At 50.7% G+C, this 21,162-nt stretch overlaps 1 protein-coding gene across 4 annotated transcripts in view; it reads left to right on the forward strand.

The window, feature by feature from the left end:
- LOC141048056 (uncharacterized) overlaps window positions 1-21,162 on the forward strand; it is a 1,479,555-nt gene that overhangs the window by 597,883 nt on the left and 860,510 nt on the right. For 3 of the 4 annotated variants that reach the window (XM_073543414.1, XM_073543415.1, XM_073543416.1), the window contains exon 7: window positions 11,893-11,982. The exons of the other annotated variant lie outside the window; for it this stretch is intronic. In XM_073543414.1, the coding sequence (XP_073399515.1) occupies window positions 11,893-11,982 (90 nt within the window). The remainder of the gene's footprint in view (window positions 1-11,892; window positions 11,983-21,162) is intronic. 4 annotated transcript variants of the gene reach the window in all.

A 21,162-nucleotide genomic window follows, 5' to 3' on the forward strand; every position in this document is an offset into this window, starting at 1 on the left:
ATAGAGGAGGTGCTGGAAATGATGGAGGGGGCTGCAAATGATGGAGGAGGTGCTGGAAATGATGGAGGGGTGCTGGAAATGATGGAGGGGGGCTGCAAATGATAGAGGAGGTGCTGGAAATGATGGAGGGGGCTGCAAATGATAGAGGAGGTGCTGGAAATGATGGAGGGGGCTGCAAATGATTGAGGGGGTGCTGGTAATGATGGAGGGGGTGCTGGAAATGATGGAGGGGGTGCTGGAAATGATGGAGGGGGTGCTGGAAATGATGGAGGGGCTGCAAATGATGGAGTGGGGCTGCAAATGATGGAGGGGTGCTGGAAATGATGGAGGGGGTGCTGGAAATGATGGAGGGGTGCTGGAAATGATGGAGGGGGGCTGCAAATGATAGAGGAGGTGCTGGAAATGATGGAGGGGGCTGCAAATGATAGAGGAGGTGCTGGAAATGACGGAGGGGGGCTGCCAATGATGGAGGGGCCTGCAAATGATTGAGGGGTGCTGGAAATGATGGAGGGGGTGCTGGAAATGATGGAGGGGCTGCAAATGATGGAGTGGGGCTGCAAATGATGGCGGGGTGCTGGAAATGATGGAGGGGTGCTGGAAATGATGGAGGGGGCTGCAAATGATAGAGGAGGTGCTGGAAATGATGGAGGGGGCTGGAAATGATGGAGGGGGGCTGCAAATGATAGAGGAGGTGCTCGAAATGATGGAGGGGGTGCTGGAAATGATGGAGGGGTGCTGGAAATGATGGAGGGGGGCTGCAAATGATAGAGGAGGTGCTGGAAATGATGGAGGGGGCTGCAAATGATGGAGGAGGTGCTGGAAATGATGGAGAGGTGCTGGAAATGATGGAGGGGGGCTGCAAATGATAGAGGAGGTGCTGGAAATGATGGAGGGGGCTGCAAATGATAGAGGAGGTGCTGGAAATGATGGAGGGGGCTGCAAATGATTGAGGGGGTGCTGGTAATGATGGAGGGGGTGCTGGAAATGATGGAGGGGGTGCTGGAAATGATGGAGGGGGTGCTGGAAATGATGGAGGGGCTGCAAATGATGGAGTGGGGCTGCAAATGATGGAGGGGTGCTGGAAATGATGGAGGGGGTGCTGGAAATGATGGAGGGGTGCTGGAAATGATGGAGGGGGCTGCAAATGATAGAGGAGGTGCTGGAAATGATGGAGGGGGCTGGAAATGATGGAGGGGGCTGCAAATGATAGAGGAGGTGCTGGAAATGATGGAGGGGGTGCTGGAAATGATGGAGGGGTGCTGGAAATGATGGAGGGGTGCTGGAAATGATAGAGGAGGTGCTGGAAATGATGGAGGGGGCTGCAAATGATGGAGGAGGTGCTGGAAATGATGGAGGGGTGCTGGAAATGATGGAGGGGGGCTGCAAATGATAGAGGAGGTGCTGGAAATGATGGAGGGGGCTGCAAATGATAGGGGAGGTGCTGGAAATGATGGAGGGGGCTGCAAATGATAGAGGAGGTGCTGGAAATGATGGAGGAGGTGCTGGAAATGATGGAGGGGGGCTGCAAATGATGGAGGAGGTGCTGGAAATGATGGAGCGGGTGCTGGAAATGATGGGGGCTGCAAATGATGAAGGGGGCTGCAAATGATGGAGCGGGTGCTGGAAATGATGGAGGGGGCTGCAAATGATAGAGGGGCTGCAAATGATAGTGGGGTGCTGGAAATGATGGAGGGGCCTGCAAATGATGGAGGAGGTGCTGTAAATGATGTAGGGAGCTGCCAATGATGCAGGGGGCTGCAAATGATGGAGCGGGCCTGTAAATAATGGAGGAGGTGCTGCAAATGATGGAGGGGGCTGCAAATGATACAGGGGGCTGTAAATGATGGAGGGGGTGCTGGAAATGATGGAGCAGGCCTGCAAATGATGGAGGGGGTGCTGGAAATGATGGAGGGGGGCTGCAAATGATGGAGGGGGTGCAAATGATGGAGGGGTGCTGGAAACGGAGGGGCCTGCAAATGATGGAGGAGGTGCTGGAAATGATGTAGGGGGCTGCCAATGATGGAGGGGGTGCTGCAAATGATGAAGCGGGCCTGCAAATAATGGAGGGGGTGCTGGAAATGATGGAGGGGAGCTGGAAATGATAGTGGGGCTGCAAATGATAGAGGGGGCTGCCAATGATGGAGGGGGGCTGCAGTGCAAATGATGGAGGGGGTGCTGGAAATGATGGAGGGGGCTGCAAATGATGGAGGGGGTGCTGCAAATGATGGAGGGGGCTGGAAATGATGGAGGAGGTGCTGCAAATGATGGAGGAGGTGCTGGAAATGATGGAGGAGGTTTTGGAAATGATGGAGGGGGCTGCAAAATGATACAGGGGCCTGCAAATGATGGAGGGGGTGCTGGAAATGATGGAGGGGGGCTGCAAATGATGGAGGGGGTGCTGGAAGTGATGGAGCGGGTGCTGGAAATGATGGAGGGGGTGCTGCAAATGATGGAGGGGGCTGGAAATGATGGAGGGGGCTGCAAATGATGGAGGAGGTGCTGCAAATGATGGAGGAGGTTTTGGAAATGATGGAGGGGGCTGCAAAATGATACAGGGGCCTGCAAATGATGGAGGGGGTGCTGGAAATGATGGAGGGGGGCTGCAAATGATGGAGGGGGTGCTGGAAGTGATGGAGCGGGTGCTGGAAATGATGGAGGGGCCTGCAAATGATGGAGGAGGTGCTGGAAATGATGTAGGGAGCTGCCAATGATGCAGGGGGCTGCAAATGATGGAGCGGGCCTGCAAATAATGGAGGAGGTGCTGCAAATGATGGAGGGGGCTGCAAATGATTGAGGGGGTGCTGGAAATGATGGAGGGGTGCTGGAAATGATGGAGCGGGCCTGCAAATGATGGAGGAGGTGCTGGAAATGATGGAGGGGGCTGCAAATGATGGAGGGGGCTGCAGAGCAAATGATGGAGGAGGTGCTGCCAATGATGGAGGGGGTGCTGGAAATGACGGAGGGGAGCTGGAAATGATAGTGGGGCTGCAAATGATAGAGGGGGCTGCCAATGATGGAGGGGGGTGCTGCCAATGATGGAGGGGGGTGCTGCCAATGATGGAGGGAGTGCTGGAAATGATGGAGGGGTGCTGGAAATGATGGAGGGGGGCTGCAAATGATAGAGGAGGTGCTGGAAATGATGGAGGGGGCTGGAAATGATGGAGGAGGTGCTGGAAATGATGGAGGGGGTGCTGGAAATTATGGAGGGGTGCTGGAAATGATGGAGGGGGGCTGCAAATGATAGAGGAGGTGCTGGAAATGATGGAGGGGGCTGGAAATGATGGAGGGGGTGCTGGAAATGATGGAGGGGTGCTGGAAATGATGGAGGGGGGCTGCAAATGATAGAGGAGGCGTTGGAAATGATGGAGGGGGCTGCAAATGATAGAGGAGGTGCTGGAAATGATGGAGGGGGGCTGCCAATGATGGAGGGGCCTGCAAATGATGGAGGGGGTGCTGGTAATGATGGAGGGGGTGCTGGAAATGATGGAGGGGGTGCTGGAAATGATGGAGGGGCTGCAAATGATGGAGTGGGGCTGCAAATGATGGAGGAGTGCTGGAAATGATGGAGGGGGTGCTGGAAATGATGGTGGGGTGCTGGAAATGATGGAGGGGGCTGCAAATGATAGAGGAGGTGCTGGAAATGATGGAGGGGGCTGGAAATGATGGAGGGGGCTGGAAATGATGGAGGGGTGCTGGAAATGATGGAGGGGGGCTGCAAATGATGGAGGGGGGCTGCAAATGATAGAGGAGGTGCTGGAAATGATGGAGGGGGCTGGAAATGATGGAGGGGGGCTGCAAATGATAGAGGAGGTGCTGGAAATGATGGAGGGGGTGCTGGAAATGATGGAGGGGTGCTGGAAATGATGGAGGGGGGCTGCAAATGATAGAGGAGGTGCTGGAAATGATGGAGGGGGCTGCAAATGATGGAGGAGGTGCTGGAAATGATGGAGGGGTGCTGGAAATGATGGAGGGGGGCTGCAAATGATAGAGGAGGTGCTGGAAATGATGGAGGGGGCTGCAAATGATAGAGGAGGTGCTGGAAATGATGGAGGGGGCTTCAAATGATAGAGGAGGTGCTGGAAATGATGGAGGAGGTGCTGGAAATGATGGAGGGGGGCTGCAAATGATAGAGGAGGTGCTGGAAATGATGAAGAGGGCTGCAAATGATGGAGGAGGTGCTGGAAATGATGGAGGAGGTGCTGGAAATGATGGAGGGGGGCTGCAAATGATGGAGGAGGTGCTGGAAATGATGGAGCGGGTGCTGGAAATGATGGGGGCTGCAAATGATGAAGGGGGCTGCAAATGATGGAGCGGGTGCTGGAAATGATGGAGGGGGCTGCAAATGATAGAGGGGATGCAAATGATAGTGGGGTGCTGGAAATGATGGAGGGGCCTGCAAATGATGGAGGAGGTGCTGTAAATGATGTAGGGAGCTGCCAATGATGCAGGGGGCTGCAAATGATGTAGCGGGCCTGTAAATAATGGAGGAGGTGCTGCAAATGATGGAGGGGGCTGCAAATGATACAGGGGGCTGTAAATGATGGAGGGGGTGCTGGAAATGATGGAGCAGGCCTGCAAATGATGGAGGGGGTGCTGGAAATGATGGAGGGGGTGCTGGAAATGATGGAGCAGGTGCTGGAAATGATGGAGGGGGCTGCAAATGATGGAGGGGGTGCTGGAAATGATAAAGTGGGGCTGCAAATGATAGAGGGAGCTGCAAATGATGGAGGGGTTCTGGAAATGGAGGGGCCTGCAAATGATGGAGGAGGTGCTGGAAATGATGTAGGGGGCTGCCAATGATGGAGGGGGTGCTTCAAATGATGAAGCGGGCCTGCAAATAATGGAGGGGGTGCTGGAAATGATGGAGGGGAGCTGGAAATGATAGTGGGGCTGCAAATGATAGAGGGGGCTGCCAATGATGGAGGGGGGCTGCAGTGCAAATGATGGAGGGGTGCTGGAAATGATGGAGGGGGTGCTGCAAATGATGGAGGGGGCTGGAAATGATGGAGGGGGCTGCAAATGATGGAGGAGGTGCTACAAATGATGGAGGAGGTTTTGGAAATGATGGAGGGGGCTGCAAAATGATACAGGGGCCTGCAAATGATGGAGGGGGTGCTGGAAATGATGGAGGGGGGCTGCAAATGATGGAGGGGGTGCTGGAAGTGATGGAGCGGGTGCTGGAAATGATGGAGGGGCCTGCAAATGATGGAGGAGGTGCTGGAAATGATGTAGGGAGCTGCCAATGATGCAGGGGGCTGCAAATGATGGAGCAGGCCTGCAAATAATGGAGGAGGTGCTGCAAATGATGGAGGGGGCTGCAAATGATTGAGGGGGTGCTGGAAATGATGGAGGGGTGCTGGAAATGATGGAGCGGGCCTGCAAATGATGGAGGAGGTGCTGGAAATGATGGAGGGGGCTGCAAATGATGGAGGGGGCTGCAGAGCAAATGATGGAGGAGGTGCTGCCAATGATGGAGGGGGTGCTGGAAATGACGGAGGGGAGCTGGAAATGATAGTGGGGCTGCAAATGATAGAGGGGGCTGCCAATGATGGAGGGGGGTGCTGCCAATGATGGAGGGAGTGCTGGAAATGATGGAGGGGTGCTGGAAATGATGGAGGGGGGCTGCAAATGATAGAGGAGGTGCTGGAAATGATGGAGGGGGCTGGAAATGATGGAGGAGGTGCTGGAAATGATGGAGGGGTGCTGGAAATGATGGAGGGGTGCTGGAAATGATGGAGGGGGGCTGCAAATGATAGAGGAGGTGTTGGAAATGATGGAGGGGGCTGCAAATGATAGAGGAGGTGCTGGAAATGATGGAGGGGGGCTGCCAATGATGGAGGGGCCTGCAAATGATGGAGTGGGTGCTGGTAATGATGGAGGGGGTGCAGGAAATGATGGAGGGGGTGCTGGAAATGATGGAGGGGCTGCAAATGATGGAGTGGGGCTGCAAATGATGGAGGGGTGCTGGAAATGATGGAGGGGGTGCTGGAAATGATGGAGGGGTGCTGGAAATGATGGAGGGGGGCTGCAAATGATAGAGGAGGTGCTGGAAATGATGGAGGGGGCTGGAAATGATGGAGGAGGTGCTGGAAATGATGGAGGAGGTGCTGGAAATGATGGAGGGGTGCTGGAAATGATGGAGGGGGGCTGCAAATGATGGAGGGGGGCTGCAAATGATAGAGGAGGTGCTGGAAATGATGGAGGGGGCTGGAAATGATGGAGGGGGGCTGCAAATGATAGAGGAGGTGCTGGAAATGATGGAGGAGGTGCTGGAAATGATGGAGGGGTGCTGGAAATGATGGAGGGGGGCTGCAAATGATAGAGGAGGTGCTGGAAATGATGAAGAGGGCTGCAAATGATGGAGGAGGTGCTGGAAATGATGGAGGAGGTGCTGGAAATGATGGAGGGGGGCTGCAAATGATGGAGGAGGTGCTGGAAATGATGGAGCGGGTGCTGGAAATGATGGGGGCTGCAAATAATGAAGGGGGCTGCAAATGATGGAGCGGGTGCTGGAAATGATAGAGGGGCTGCAAATGATAGTGGGGTGCTGCAAATGATAGTGGGGTGCTGGAAATGATGGAGGGGCCTGCAAATGATGGAGGAGGTGCTGTAAATGATGTAGGGAGCTGCCAATGATGCAGGGGGCTGCAAATGATGGAGCGGGCCTGTAAATAATGGAGGAGGTGCTGCAAATGATGGAGGGGGCTGCAAATGATACAGGGGGCTGTAAATGATGGAGGGGGTGCTGGAAATGATGGAGCAGGCCTGCAAATGATGGAGGGGGTGCTGGAAATGATGGAGGGGGGCTGCAAATGATGGAGGGGGTGCTGGAAATGATGGAGCAGGTGCTGGAAATGATGGAGGGGGCTGCAAATGATGGAGGGGGTGCTGGAAATGATAAAGTGGGGCTGCAAATGATAGAGGGGGCTGCAAATGATGGAGGGGTGCTGGAAATGATGGAGGGGGTGCTGGAAATGATGGAGGGGTGCTGGAAATGATGGAGGGGGGCTGCAAATGATAGAGGAGGTGCTGGAAATGATGGAGGGGGCTGGAAATGATGGAGGAGGTGCTGGAAATGATGGAGGAGGTGCTGGAAATGATGGAGGGGGTGCTGGAAATGATGGAGGGGTGCTGGAAATGATGGAGGGGGGCTGCAAATGATAGAGGAGGTGCTGGAAATGATGGAGGGGGCTGGAAATGATGGAGGAGGTGCTGGAAATGATGGAGGAGGTGCTGGAAATGATGGAGGGGTGCTGGAAATGATGGAGGGGGGCTGCAAATGATGGAGGGGGGCTGCAAATGATAGAGGAGGTGCTGGAAATGATGGAGGGGGCTGGAAATGATGGAGGGGGGCTGCAAATGATAGAGGAGGTGCTGGAAATGATGGAGGAGGTGCTGGAAATGATGGAGGGGTGCTGGAAATGATGGAGGGGGGCTGCAAATGATAGAGGAGGTGCTGGAAATGATGAAGAGGGCTGCAAATGATGGAGGAGGTGCTGGAAATGATGGAGGAGGTGCTGGAAATGATGGAGGGGGGCTGCAAATGATGGAGGAGGTGCTGGAAATGATGGAGCGGGTGCTGGAAATGATGGGGGCTGCAAATAATGAAGGGGGCTGCAAATGATGGAGCGGGTGCTGGAAATGATAGAGGGGCTGCAAATGATAGTGGGGTGCTGCAAATGATAGTGGGGTGCTGGAAATGATGGAGGGGCCTGCAAATGATGGAGGAGGTGCTGTAAATGATGTAGGGAGCTGCCAATGATGCAGGGGGCTGCAAATGATGGAGCGGGCCTGTAAATAATGGAGGAGGTGCTGCAAATGATGGAGGGGGCTGCAAATGATACAGGGGGCTGTAAATGATGGAGGGGGTGCTGGAAATGATGGAGCAGGCCTGCAAATGATGGAGGGGGTGCTGGAAATGATGGAGGGGGGCTGCAAATGATGGAGGGGGTGCTGGAAATGATGGAGCAGGTGCTGGAAATGATGGAGGGGGCTGCAAATGATGGAGGGGGTGCTGGAAATGATAAAGTGGGGCTGCAAATGATAGAGGGGGCTGCAAATGATGGAGGGGTGCTGGAAATGATGGAGGGGGGCTGCAAATGATAGAGGAGGTGCTGGAAATGATGAAGAGGGCTGCAAATGATGGAGGAGGTGCTGGAAATGATGGAGGAGGTGCTGGAAATGATGGAGGGGGGCTGCAAATGATGGAGGAGGTGCTGGAAATGATGGAGCGGGTGCTGGAAATGATGGGGGCTGCAAATAATGAAGGGGGCTGCAAATGATGGAGCGGGTGCTGGAAATGATAGAGGGGCTGCAAATGATAGTGGGGTGCTGCAAATGATAGTGGGGTGCTGGAAATGATGGAGGGGCCTGCAAATGATGGAGGAGGTGCTGTAAATGATGTAGGGAGCTGCCAATGATGCAGGGGGCTGCAAATGATGGAGCGGGCCTGTAAATAATGGAGGAGGTGCTGCAAATGATGGAGGGGGCTGCAAATGATACAGGGGGCTGTAAATGATGGAGGGGGTGCTGGAAATGATGGAGCAGGCCTGCAAATGATGGAGGGGGTGCTGGAAATGATGGAGGGGGGCTGCAAATGATGGAGGGGGTGCTGGAAATGATGGAGCAGGTGCTGGAAATGATGGAGGGGGCTGCAAATGATGGAGGGGGTGCTGGAAATGATAAAGTGGGGCTGCAAATGATAGAGGGGGCTGCAAATGATGGAGGGGTGCTGGAAATGATGGAGGGGGTGCTGGAAATGATGGAGGGGTGCTGGAAATGATGGAGGGGGGCTGCAAATGATAGAGGAGGTGCTGGAAATGATGGAGGGGGCTGGAAATGATGGAGGAGGTGCTGGAAATGATGGAGGAGGTGCTGGAAATGATGGAGGGGGTGCTGGAAATGATGGAGGGGTGCTGGAAATGATGGAGGGGGGCTGCAAATGATAGAGGAGGTGCTGGAAATGATGGAGGGGGCTGGAAATGATGGAGGAGGTGCTGGAAATGATGGAGGAGGTGCTGGAAATGATGGAGGGGTGCTGGAAATGATGGAGGGGGGCTGCAAATGATGGAGGGGGGCTGCAAATGATAGAGGAGGTGCTGGAAATGATGGAGGGGGCTGGAAATGATGGAGGGGGGCTGCAAATGATAGAGGAGGTGCTGGAAATGATGGAGGAGGTGCTGGAAATGATGGAGGGGTGCTGGAAATGATGGAGGGGGGCTGCAAATGATAGAGGAGGTGCTGGAAATGATGAAGAGGGCTGCAAATGATGGAGGAGGTGCTGGAAATGATGGAGGAGGTGCTGGAAATGATGGAGGGGGGCTGCAAATGATGGAGGAGGTGCTGGAAATGATGGAGCGGGTGCTGGAAATGATGGGGGCTGCAAATAATGAAGGGGGCTGCAAATGATGGAGCGGGTGCTGGAAATGATAGAGGGGCTGCAAATGATAGTGGGGTGCTGCAAATGATAGTGGGGTGCTGGAAATGATGGAGGGGCCTGCAAATGATGGAGGAGGTGCTGTAAATGATGTAGGGAGCTGCCAATGATGCAGGGGGCTGCAAATGATGGAGCGGGCCTGTAAATAATGGAGGAGGTGCTGCAAATGATGGAGGGGGCTGCAAATGATACAGGGGGCTGTAAATGATGGAGGGGGTGCTGGAAATGATGGAGCAGGCCTGCAAATGATGGAGGGGGTGCTGGAAATGATGGAGGGGGGCTGCAAATGATGGAGGGGGTGCTGGAAATGATGGAGCAGGTGCTGGAAATGATGGAGGGGGCTGCAAATGATGGAGGGGGTGCTGGAAATGATAAAGTGGGGCTGCAAATGATAGAGGGGGCTGCAAATGATGGAGGGGTGCTGGAAATGGAGGGGCCTGCAAATGATGGAGGAGGTGCTGGAAATGATGTAGGGGGCTGCCAATGATGGAGGGGGTGCTGCAAATGATGAAGCGGGCCTGCAAATAATGGAGGGGGTGCTGGAAATGATGGAGGGGAGCTGGAAATGATAGTGGGGCTGCAAATGATAGAGGGGGCTGCCAATGATGGAGGGGGGCTGCAGTGCAAATGATGGAGGGGGTGCTGGAAATGATGGAGGGGGCTGCAAATGATGGAGGGGGTGCTGCAAATGATGGAGGGGGCTGGAAATGATGGAGGGGGCTGCAAATGATGGAGGAGGTGCTGCAAATGATGGAGGAGGTTTTGGAAATGATGGAGGGGGCTGCAAATGATACAGGGGCCTGCAAATGATGGAGGGGGTGCTGGAAATGATGGAGGGGGGCTGCAAATGATGGAGGGGGTGCTGGAAGTGATGGAGCGGGTGCTGGAAATGATGGAGGGGCCTGCAAATGATGGAGGAGGTGCTGGAAATGATGTAGCGAGCTGCCAATGATGCAGGGGGCTGCAAATGATGGAGCGGGCCTGCAAATAATGGAGGAGGTGCTGCAAATGATGGAGGGGGCTGCAAATGATTGAGGGGGTGCTGGAAATGATGGAGGGGTGCTGGAAATGATGGAGCGGGCCTGCAAATGATGGAGGAGGTGCTGGAAATGATGGAGGGGGCTGCAAATGATGGAGGGGGCTGCAGAGCAAATGATGGAGGAGGTGCTGCCAATGATGGAGGGGGTGCTGGAAATGACGGAGGGAAGCTGGAAATGATAGTGGGGCTGCAAATGATAGAGGGGGCTGCCAATGATGGAGGGGGGTGCTGCCAATGATGGAGGGGGTGCTGGAAATGATGGAGCGGGCCTGCAAATGATGGAGGAGGTGCTGGAAATGATGGAGGGGGCTGCAGAGCAAATGATGGAGGGGGGCTGCAGAGCAAATGATGGAGGAGGTGCTGCCAATGATGGAGGGGGTGCTGGAAATGACGGAGGGGAGCTGGAAATGATAGTGGGGCTGCCAATGATGGAGGGGGGGTGCTGCCAATGATGGAGGGGGGTGCTGCCAATGATGGAGGGGTGCTGCCAATGATGGAGGGGGGTGCTGCCAATGATGGAGGGGGGTGCTGCAGTGCAAATGATGGAGGGGGTGTTGCGAATGATGGCAGCGGGGCTGTCAATGATGGAGGGGGTGCTGAAAATGATGAAAGGGGGGATGCAAATGATGGAGGGGGGTGCTGCAATTTGCAAATTATGGAATGGGGCTTGCAAATGTTGGAAGGGGCTGCAAATGACGGAGGGGGGCTGCATATGATGATGTGAGGGAGGGGATAGGGGACTGCACATGAACGAAAGAGGACTGCACATAAAGTGGGGGGAGAATGGGGGACTGCAAATGATGAAGTGAGGGGGTAAGGGGGACAGTGAATGATGAAGAGAGGGGGGAAGGGGGCCAGCGAATGATGAAGAGAGGGGGGAAGGGGGACAGCGAATGATGAAGTGAGGGGGACTGCAAATGATGAAATGAGAGACGGGTACAGCAATTGAATTGAAGGTGGGGGATGGGGAGAACAAATGAGGACCTGGGGCGGAGCAAATAATGAATTTTCAGGGTGATGGGAGTAAATTATGTATTGAATGTGGGGTAGAGCAGTTGATAATGAATAGAGGATGGGAGAGAAAGACATGACAATGAATTGGGGCGGAAGGGGCATATAAATATAATGAATTGGGGGAGCGGGAGGCACATATTGGGGGACATTGAGGATGCAGTAACTGGTAATGAATTGGAGGAAGAGTACAGGGGCTTATTAATGTATATATTAGGTGGGGAAATTGCTATTTATTGTTGGTGGGGGCGCATTGGTGAATTATAATTTATATTTGGAATGGTGGATTATTATATATTAATGGTGGGTGCACGTCTGTATTTAGATGTGTAGTGTAGAAGAAGGGAAAAATGGGGAATGTGCTCTGGAAGCCGTGCTCAAGGTAACTTTGTGTTATTTTATGCAGAGACGAGTCCTGGCTGAAAGAAATGATGGCGGTCTGCGCTGCATAAAAAAGAAAAGCAAAGATGAGGGACATCAGCTGGAGACGTCACTGGTGAGTCAGTGTGCTACCTGTACACTGACACTATACACTATAACCTGTTCACTGTGCACTATATTCAGAGCTTCTGTGTATAATGTCACAGGTAATCACTGTATTACCTGGACACTGACACTGTATACAGAGCTCTTGTGTATAATGTCACTGATGAGCTCTGTATTACCTGTACACTATATACAAAGCTCCTGTGTTTAATGGCATTAATGTTGTGTATTTTTTTATTAATAATCTGTATTGTAGTATTTGGTCACTATATGGTGGTAGTATGTGATCTGGTTATGGTGTGGCGGTATTTCTCCCTGTATGTTGTATTATTTGGCACTATGTGATGGTAATATGTGGTCTGGTCATGGTATGGAGGTATTTGTTCCTTATATATTGTATTATTCGGTCGCTATGTGGTGGTAATATATGGTCTGGTCATGGTGTGACAGTTTTTGTCCCTTGTATGTGGTATTAATGGTCATTCTAAAAAATATATGCGACTCATTCCCTTAAAGAAAAATAAATAAAAATAAACCTAAAAAGAGTATTGGATATTTTAGGAAATGTTTAATAAGTAAGAGTAGAATATGGCCCGGCCAAAAGAGTCTACTTTGTTGTGGTGGTGGCTTAAAAATTCTTTTGGCCAAAACAAAAGCTGCTGGTTATGTATGTGATCTGGTGTTTGCTGGAAACTGTTAATAGATTGGTGAGGATGTGGTGTAGAAGATGAGTTTTTCCAAGAGCGGGCGGTGGGACTGTGGCAGGCTCGAGGTGTGGAGGCAGAACTGGGGTGGTGCCTGGGTAGAGTCTCAAGGGGTCCCGAAAATTTTGCCAGTATGGGGCCCCGAAATTCCTAGTGGCAGCCCTGACTGTAATCATGTGTGTGCTCTGCAGGACTGGTATCTACGAATATAGGGTTCCTGTAAGGTGGGACTAGTGCTCTTTTTAGTAGCTTTTGTTTTTTTTATTTATTTAGTAACAGCTTAATGTGTTTCGGTCATTATGTAGCAGAAGGAGTATGGTGGTGTCATTGGTCTGATTACAGTGTTTTGTTATGTAGAGGTAATGGTCATATTATATTATGTACTCGCGGTGTGGTGGTGATGGTAGTGGGCATTGTGCAGACGTATTGTTTTGGCCTTTTATAGTAGTAATATTGATCATATTGGTCTTTGCATTGTGTCTTTTTGGGTAGCAACAGTGGTATACTGTAATTATATATATATATATATATATATATATATATATATATATGCTATTTTAAATGGCTAAAGGTTGGTCTTATGGGGAGACATGCACTTTGGGGCTTGGGCCCTCGAGCTTTAAGGACCCTGGCAATGCCCCTGACATACAGTATTGTGTGTTTAAATGTCCGTGTTTCTGGAGTTGTATGTTTGTAAGTAAGCTTATTTATGGTACCATATCTAAGCAGTAACCTTGGTTCTGATACTGTATTGATGTAGTAATCTAGATTCTGGTTCAATATGTATGCCATAAGCTTGGTTCTGTTTCTGTATCTTGTAGTAGACATAGTAAGCTCTGTTCTGATTCCTTATCTCTCTAGTAAGCTCGGTTCTGCTCCCATATCTCTGGAGTAAGCTCGGTTCTGCTCCCATATCTCTGGAGTAAGCTCTGTTCTGCTCCCATATCTCTGGAGTAAGCTCTGTTCTGCTCCCATATCTCTGTAGTAAGCTTGGTTCTGCTCCCATATCTCTGTAGTTAGCTCGATTCTGCTCCCTTATCTCTGTTGTAAACTTGGTTCTGCTCCCTTATCTCTGTAGTAAGCTCGGTTCTACTCCTTTATTTCTGTAGTAAGCTCGGTTCTGCTTCCATAGCTCTGTAGTAACCTCTGTTCTGTTCCCATACCTCTGTAGTCAGCTTCCTTCTGTTACAGTATCTATGTAGGCAGCAAGCTTGGTTCTGCTCCATTAGCTCTGTATTAAGCTCGATTCTGCTCCCTTACCTCTGTTGTAAACTCGGTTCTGCTCCCTCATCTCTGTAGTAAGCTCGGTTCTACACCTTTATTTCTGTAGTAAGCTCGGTTCTGCTTTCATAGCTCTGTAGTCAGCGTCCTTCTGTTACAGTTTCTATGTAGGCAGCAAGCTTGGTTCTGCTCCATTATCTCTGTATTAAGCTCGATTCTGCTCCCTTACCTCTGTTGTAAACTCGGTTCTGCTCCCTCATCTCTGTAGTAAGCTCGGTTCTACTCCTTTATTTCTGTAGTAAGCTCGGTTCTGCTTCCATAGCTCTGTAGTAACCTCTGTTCTGTTCCCATATCTCTGTAGTAAGCTCGGTTCTGCTTCCATATCTCTGTAGTCAGCTTGCTTCTGTTACAGTATCTATGTAGGCAGCAAGCTCGGTTCTACTCCTTTATTTCAGTAGTAAGTTTGGTTCTGCTTCCATAGCTCTGTAGTAAGCGCCGCTCTTTTCCCATTTCTCTGTAGTAAGTCCCTTACTGTTCCCATATCTCTGTAGTAAGCTCGGTTCTGCTCCCATATCTCTGTAGTAAGCTCTTTTCTGCTCCCATATCTCTGTAGTAAACTCCGCTCTTTTCCTATTTCTCTGTAGTAAGCTTGGTTCTGCTCCCATATCTCTGTAGTAAGCTCCAGTCAGTTTCCTTGTCTACGTAGCAATCTTGGTTCCGGTCTCGTGTCTATGTAGTTAGCTTGCTTCTGTTACAGTATTTATGTAGGCAGCAAACTTGGTTCTGCTCCCATATATATGCAGCTAGCTCCGTTCTGTTCCCATATCTATGTACCAGCCTGTTATTAAAGCCTATTATCTCTGCTGCTTTAATGCAGCGGCCAGAGATAAGCAGGGCAAAAGCACCGCAACTGGAGGGCCACTGCCTTGTGATTGCCCCCCAGGCTGAAAAGTGCCAGCCAGCCCCTGGCCCCTAATGTACCTAAACAGTGGAAACCCCCCACAAATGACCCCATTTTGGAAGCTAGACCCCTAAGGAATTTATTTAGATGTGTGGTGAGCACTTTGAACCCCCAAGGGCTTCACAGAAGTTTATAATGCCCAGGCATGAAAATAAAAAAATCGTATTTTTTTCACAAACATGATCAATTAGTCTCCAATTTTTTTATTTTTCCAAGGGTAACAGGAGAAATTGGACCCCAAAAGTTGTTGTCCAATTTGTCCTGAGTACGCTGATACCTCATATGTGGGAGAAAACTACTGTATGGGCACACGTCGGGGCTCGGAATGGAAGTAGTGACATTTTGGAATGCAGACTTTGATGGATTGGTCTGCGGGTGTCATGTGCGTTTGGAGAGCCCCTGATATACCTAAACTATTGAAACTCCCCATAAGTGACCCCATTTTGGAAACTAGAACCCCCACGGAACTTATCTAGATGTGTGGTGAGCACTTTGAACCCCCAAGTGCTTCACAGAAGTTTATAACGCCTGGGTGTGAAAATAAAAAAATATTTTTTTTCCAAAAAAATGATATTTTTGCCCCCAATTTTCTATTTTCCTAAGGGTAACAGGAGAAATTGGACCCCAAAAACTTGTTTTGCAATTTGTCCTGAGTATGCTGATACCCTATATGTGGGGGTAAAACACTGTTTGGGTGCATGGCAGAGCTTGGAAGGGAAGGAGCACCATTTGACTTTTTCAAAGCAGAATTGGCTGGAATTGAGATCAGATGCCATGTTGCATTTGGAGAGCACCTGATGTGCCCAAACAGTGGAAACCCCCCAATTATAACTCCAACCCTAACCCCAACACACCCCTAACCCTAATCTCAGCCCTAACCCTAGCCCTAGCCCTAACCCTAGCCCTAGCCCTAACCCTAGCCCTAACCCTAGCCCTAATGGGAAAATGGAAATAAATACATTTTCTTTTAGTTTGATTATTTTTCCCTAACTAAGGGCGTGATAACGGGGGGGTTTGATTTACTATTTATGGCGGTTTTTATGTTTGGCGGCTGTCGCACGCTAAAAGACGCTTTTTATTGTAAAAATAGTTTTTGCATTACCACATATTGAGAGCTATAATTTTTCCATATTTTGACCCACCGAGTCATGTGAGGTCTTATTTTTTGCGGGACGAGTTGATGTTTTTATTAGTATCATTTTCGGGCATGTGACATTTTTTGATCGCATTTTATTCCAATTTTTGAGACACAGAATGAACAAAAACCAGCGTTTCATGAATTTCTTTTGGGGGGGAGCGTTTACATCATTCCGCGTGCGGTAAAATTGATAAAGCGGTTTTATTCTTCGGGTCGGTACGATTACAGTGATACCTCATTTAGGTCGTTTTTTTATGTTTTGTCAGTTTTTTGCAATGAAAACAATTTTATATAAAAAATAATTATTTTTGCATCGCTTTATTCTGTGAGCTATAACTTTTTTATTTTTATGCGGATGATGCTTTATGGTGGCTCGTTTTTTGCGGGACAAGATGACGTTTTCAGCGGTACCATGGATATTTATATGCATCTTTTTGATCGCGCGTTATTGCACTTTTTGTTCGGTGGTATGATAATAAATCATTATTTTTTGCTTCGTTTTTTATTTTTATTTTTTAAGGGGTTCACTAAAGGGGTTAACTAATGGGACAGTTTTATAGGGCGGGTCGCTACGGGCGCGGCGATACCAAATATGTGTACTTTTATTGTTTTGTTTTATTTTCAAAAAATGAATTTATTGGGGAATATTGTTTTTTTTTTACTAATTTATTTAGCGATTTTTTTAAAATTATTTTTACCCTTTTTTTTTTTATTTTTACTTTATTACATAGTCCCAGGTGGGACATCACTGTCCTGTGACAGATCGCTGATCTGTCACATCACAGATCACTGTGACAGATCAGCAATCTGTCACAGGCAGTTCTGCAGACTTCCTCATGCCTGCGCTCGAGGAAGCACGGAGGGAGCCCCCTCCCTGCCGATGCTTCCCTTTAACCCCCGGTACACCGCGATCGTGTTTGATCCCGGTGTACAAGTGGTTAACGTGTCGGGGGCGGTCCGTGACCACCCCTGACACATTGTGCCGGGTGTCAGCTGTGATAATCAGCTGACACCCGGCCGCGATCAGCGGCGCTCACCACCATGTACAGTATATACACATGTCATAGACTCACACACAAACACACACACATATATATATATATATATATATATATATATATATATATATTTAATTCATACAGTTCTTCATAGCCGAATAGCCGCTAAAACATTTGCCGGCTTCATTAAAATCATTCCAAAACCCGACATGAAATGACACATGGTTTACATACAGTAAATCATTTCATTTCATGTTTTTTATATGTCTTTCACTAGTAATTAGATGAGGGTTTGTGTGTAAAATTTGGGAGGTGTAGGTGTTAATGTAAGGGGTAAATTGTAAATTAATTGTAATTGTTAATTTGTAAAAAATTACGTGGGCTCCCGCAGTAATTTGTCAACCAGCGAGGTAAAGCAGGTGAGTGAGGGCAGATTTTAATAACCTTGAGAGGGGCCATTGTTTTAGGCCCCCCCGGCTACAAAAATCTGCCCCCAGACACCCCAGAAAAGGTGCATCTATAAGATGTGCCTTTTCTGGCACTTAGGCTAGTTTTACACTAGCGTTTTGGCCCGCAGCGCACGGCGCCGCTAAGCCCCGCCCCCTATAGCTCCCTCTCCGGTCATCTCTGCCTAGTGTCGCACATCGCTGCATGCGATCTGCACGCCCTATCTTTAGCATAGGGTGTGCAGACCGTGCGCTGGCCGTGCGTTAGTAGGATTTTGTGTGCACTGCGCCCTTTTGTTGGTGCGCCAATGTGTGCCAAAGGCACCATGTTGCATTTTGGTGCGCTCGGCGCACCATCAAAAGGGCGCAGCGCATGCAAACTCCTATTAGCGCACGGCCAGCACACTGTCTGCGCACCCTATGCTAAAGATAGGGTGTGCAGATCGCATGCAGAGATGTGCGACACTAGGTGGAGATGACCGGAGGGGGCGCGGCAGGGGGCGGGGCTTAGCGGCGCCGTGCGCTGCGGGCCAAAACACTAGTGTGAAACTAGCCTTATCCTCTCTATTCCGATTGCCCTGTAGCGGTGGCGAATGTGTTAACAACAAAGGGTTAATGTCATCTTGCGTTTGGAAGGTGACATTAAGCCGATTAATAATGGAGAGGTGTCAATAAGACACCGATCCATTATTAACCCTAGACTATGAAAGGGTTAAAAAACACACACAGACATTAATTAAAAATTATTTTAATGAAATAAAGACACCAAGTTTTTGACCAATTTTTATTACTCTGCTATTCGAAAATTAAACCATGATCTGCAAAAAAAATTACATAAAAAAGCAACAATATCCTTACCTCTCTGCCGTTCAGTCATGTCCCACGCTGTAATCTGGACAAAAGCAAGAGAAAAGACCAATGCATAAAAATAGCGCACACCTAAGTAAGAAAAAAATATCTATAATATAACCGGCTAAGCGTCACTCTGTTCGAAGCCTTTATAGACTGCGCAAGCGTGACGCGCCTGCGCAGTCTGGCTCCAGACAGAATGAAGCAGCGCGGTGAGGAGTGTGTATGGCGTCGGAGATGGCGGTACGCATACACACTGCATACCGCTGTGTCCGGTGCCATACTTACATATTTACCTGACCTGGGAGGAGCATTGCCGCTGCGCTTCTCTTCGGCCGGAGACCGGGGCAGGAGTGCGGCCGGAATCGCACATGCGCATAGCGCGATCCGGCGCCATTTTACTGAAGACACATTTGCAGTGTGTCTTCAGCAATATGGCGCCGGACAGCGCTATGTGCATGCCCGTACTCCGGTGCCAGACTCCTCCACCCGGCCTCCAGCAAAACGTGACAGCTCTGGAGCACAGGGAAGAAGGGTGAATATAAATGGTTTTTTTTGTATGTATGTAGTTTAATAGGGGTAAGGAGGACCATACATATCAGGATAAGGGGGGTGAGGGGACCATGCATACCACGAAAAGGGGGTTAGGGTACCACGCATACCACAAAAGGAGGGTGAGGGGACCATGCATACCACGAAAGGGGGGTGAGGTGACCATGCATACCACGAAAGGGGGGTGAGGGGACCATGCATACCACAAAAAGGGGGGTGAGGGGACCATGTATACCAGAATTGGGGAGCGAGGGGACCATGCATACCAGGATAGGGGGGTGAGAGGACCATGCATACTAGGATAGGGGGTGAGAGGACCATGCATACCAGGATAGGGGGGGTGAGAGGACCATGCATACCAGGATATGGGGGTGAGGGGGCCACGCATACCACGAAAGGCGGGTGAGGGAACCACGCATACCACGAAAGGAGGGTGAGGGGACCATGCATACCACAAAAGGGGGGTGAGGGGACCATGCATACCACGAAAAGGGGGTGAGGGGACCACGCATACCAGGAAAGGGGGGTGAGGGAAGCAAGCATACCACAAAAGGGGGTGAGGGGACCACGCATACCACAAAAGGGGGGTGAGGGGACCACGCATACCATGAAAGGAGGGTGAGGGGACCACGCATACCACCAAAGGGGAGTGAGAGGACCACGCATACCATGAAAGGGGGGTGAGGGGACCATGCATACCACGAAAGGGGGGTGAGGGGGCCACACATACCATGAAAGGGGGGTGAGGGGACCACGCATACCACAAAAGGAGGGTGAGGGGACCATGCATACCACGAAAAGGAGGTGAGAGGGCCACGCATACCACGAAAGGGGGGTGAGGGGACCACGCATACCACAAAAGGGGGTGAGGGGACCATGCATACCACGAAAGGGGGGTGAGGGGGCCACACATACCACGAAAGGGGGGTGAGGGGACCACGCATACCACAAAAGGAGGGTGAGGGGACCATGCATACCATGAAAGGGGGTGAGGTGACCATGCATACCACGAAAGGGGGGTGAGGGGACCATGCATACCACAAAAAGGGGGGTGAGGGGACCATGCATACCAGGATAGGGGGGTGAGAGGACCATGCATACCAGGATAGGGGAGGTGAGAGGACCATGCATACCAGGATTGGGGGGTGAGAGAACCATGCATACCAGGATAGGGGGGGGTGAGAGGACCATGCATAACAGGATAGGGGTGGGTCGGGTGGGTCGCCCTCTCAGGGCTGGTGAGGTACTCGGTATCGGGCCCACGGTTCTCCAAGAGGGGGTTTTATCACGGCAGCTATGACCTGGTCCGTGGCCCTGTGCGCCCATTGTAGACAGCGGAAATGTTCATTGCATGTGTGGTCAATGGTTGAAAGTTGGTATAGGATTGATTCGTAACGCCACCTGTGGTGTTCGGCAATGAAGATGTTAAGCCAACGCTGCAGGCAGATCCTCTGGGGCAGATGGTGTGATGCAGCAATGATGTGGCCCTCCACAGGTAGGACAGTAGTCCCAGGGCAGTGTAGGTGAGGAGATAGGGAGGAGAGGTTGATGGTGCAGTGCCAGGCACAGAGATGTAGCAGTGCGGAGTGTGTGACCACGGAAATAAGTGGAGGACACCGGGGCATGTAGTTCCAAAGCTTTACTCAGTCTGTTGTGCATACAGGTGCCCGCATCCGCACCGTGTCCTCCTGGTCAGGGGCCCAGCCAACCTCCAGGCAAGATGAAGCACTCCCTTCCAGCTCTCCGCCAACATGTGCCTTTTCTGAATGTCTCCCCTTTTGCGCCTATAGTGAAGTACTTTCAGTACTGAGTAACACTGGAGTTCCTCCTGTCAGATGTTCCTATCAACTCTACTTGTACGGCAGACAGCTGTAGCCTGCTTCAGGGACTCCTTGCTACTAAGTCCCGGCTCAGTCACGTTGCTGCTGTGCCCCCAAGTCTTGCGTGGGAATAAAGTGGTGACAACTTCTATTCCTCCGGTGTCTGCTGCAGGACCATTAGTATCCATACAACCTCGGGGACCGGACCCCGACCTTGCGCTGTGAACTTGGGAAGGGTTCTGCTCTAACCCTAATCCTCAGTCCTCCTCTTCTCCTTACGTTCCGTTCAAATCTATCTTTCTTATAAAGAGTCAGGCTTTCCATCAATGTCTCTTTCCTGTGCCAGCAGACCCAGGTTACTGAGGTCCGCTGCAGCACTTCCCTTGTCCATCCCACTCCGGGGATCTTCTCTCTCCTAACCCCGTCAGACTGCTAGACTGACTGAATCCTAAACTCTTCCCAATCCTTTTGGTGCAGACTAAGCTCCACCCAACTCCAAGC

The sequence above is a fragment of the Dendrobates tinctorius genome, unplaced genomic scaffold (assembly GCF_039654945.1).
Source record: "Dendrobates tinctorius isolate UK_male_01 unplaced genomic scaffold, ASM3965494v1 ptg000132l, whole genome shotgun sequence".
NCBI lineage: Eukaryota > Metazoa > Chordata > Amphibia > Anura > Dendrobatidae > Dendrobates > Dendrobates tinctorius.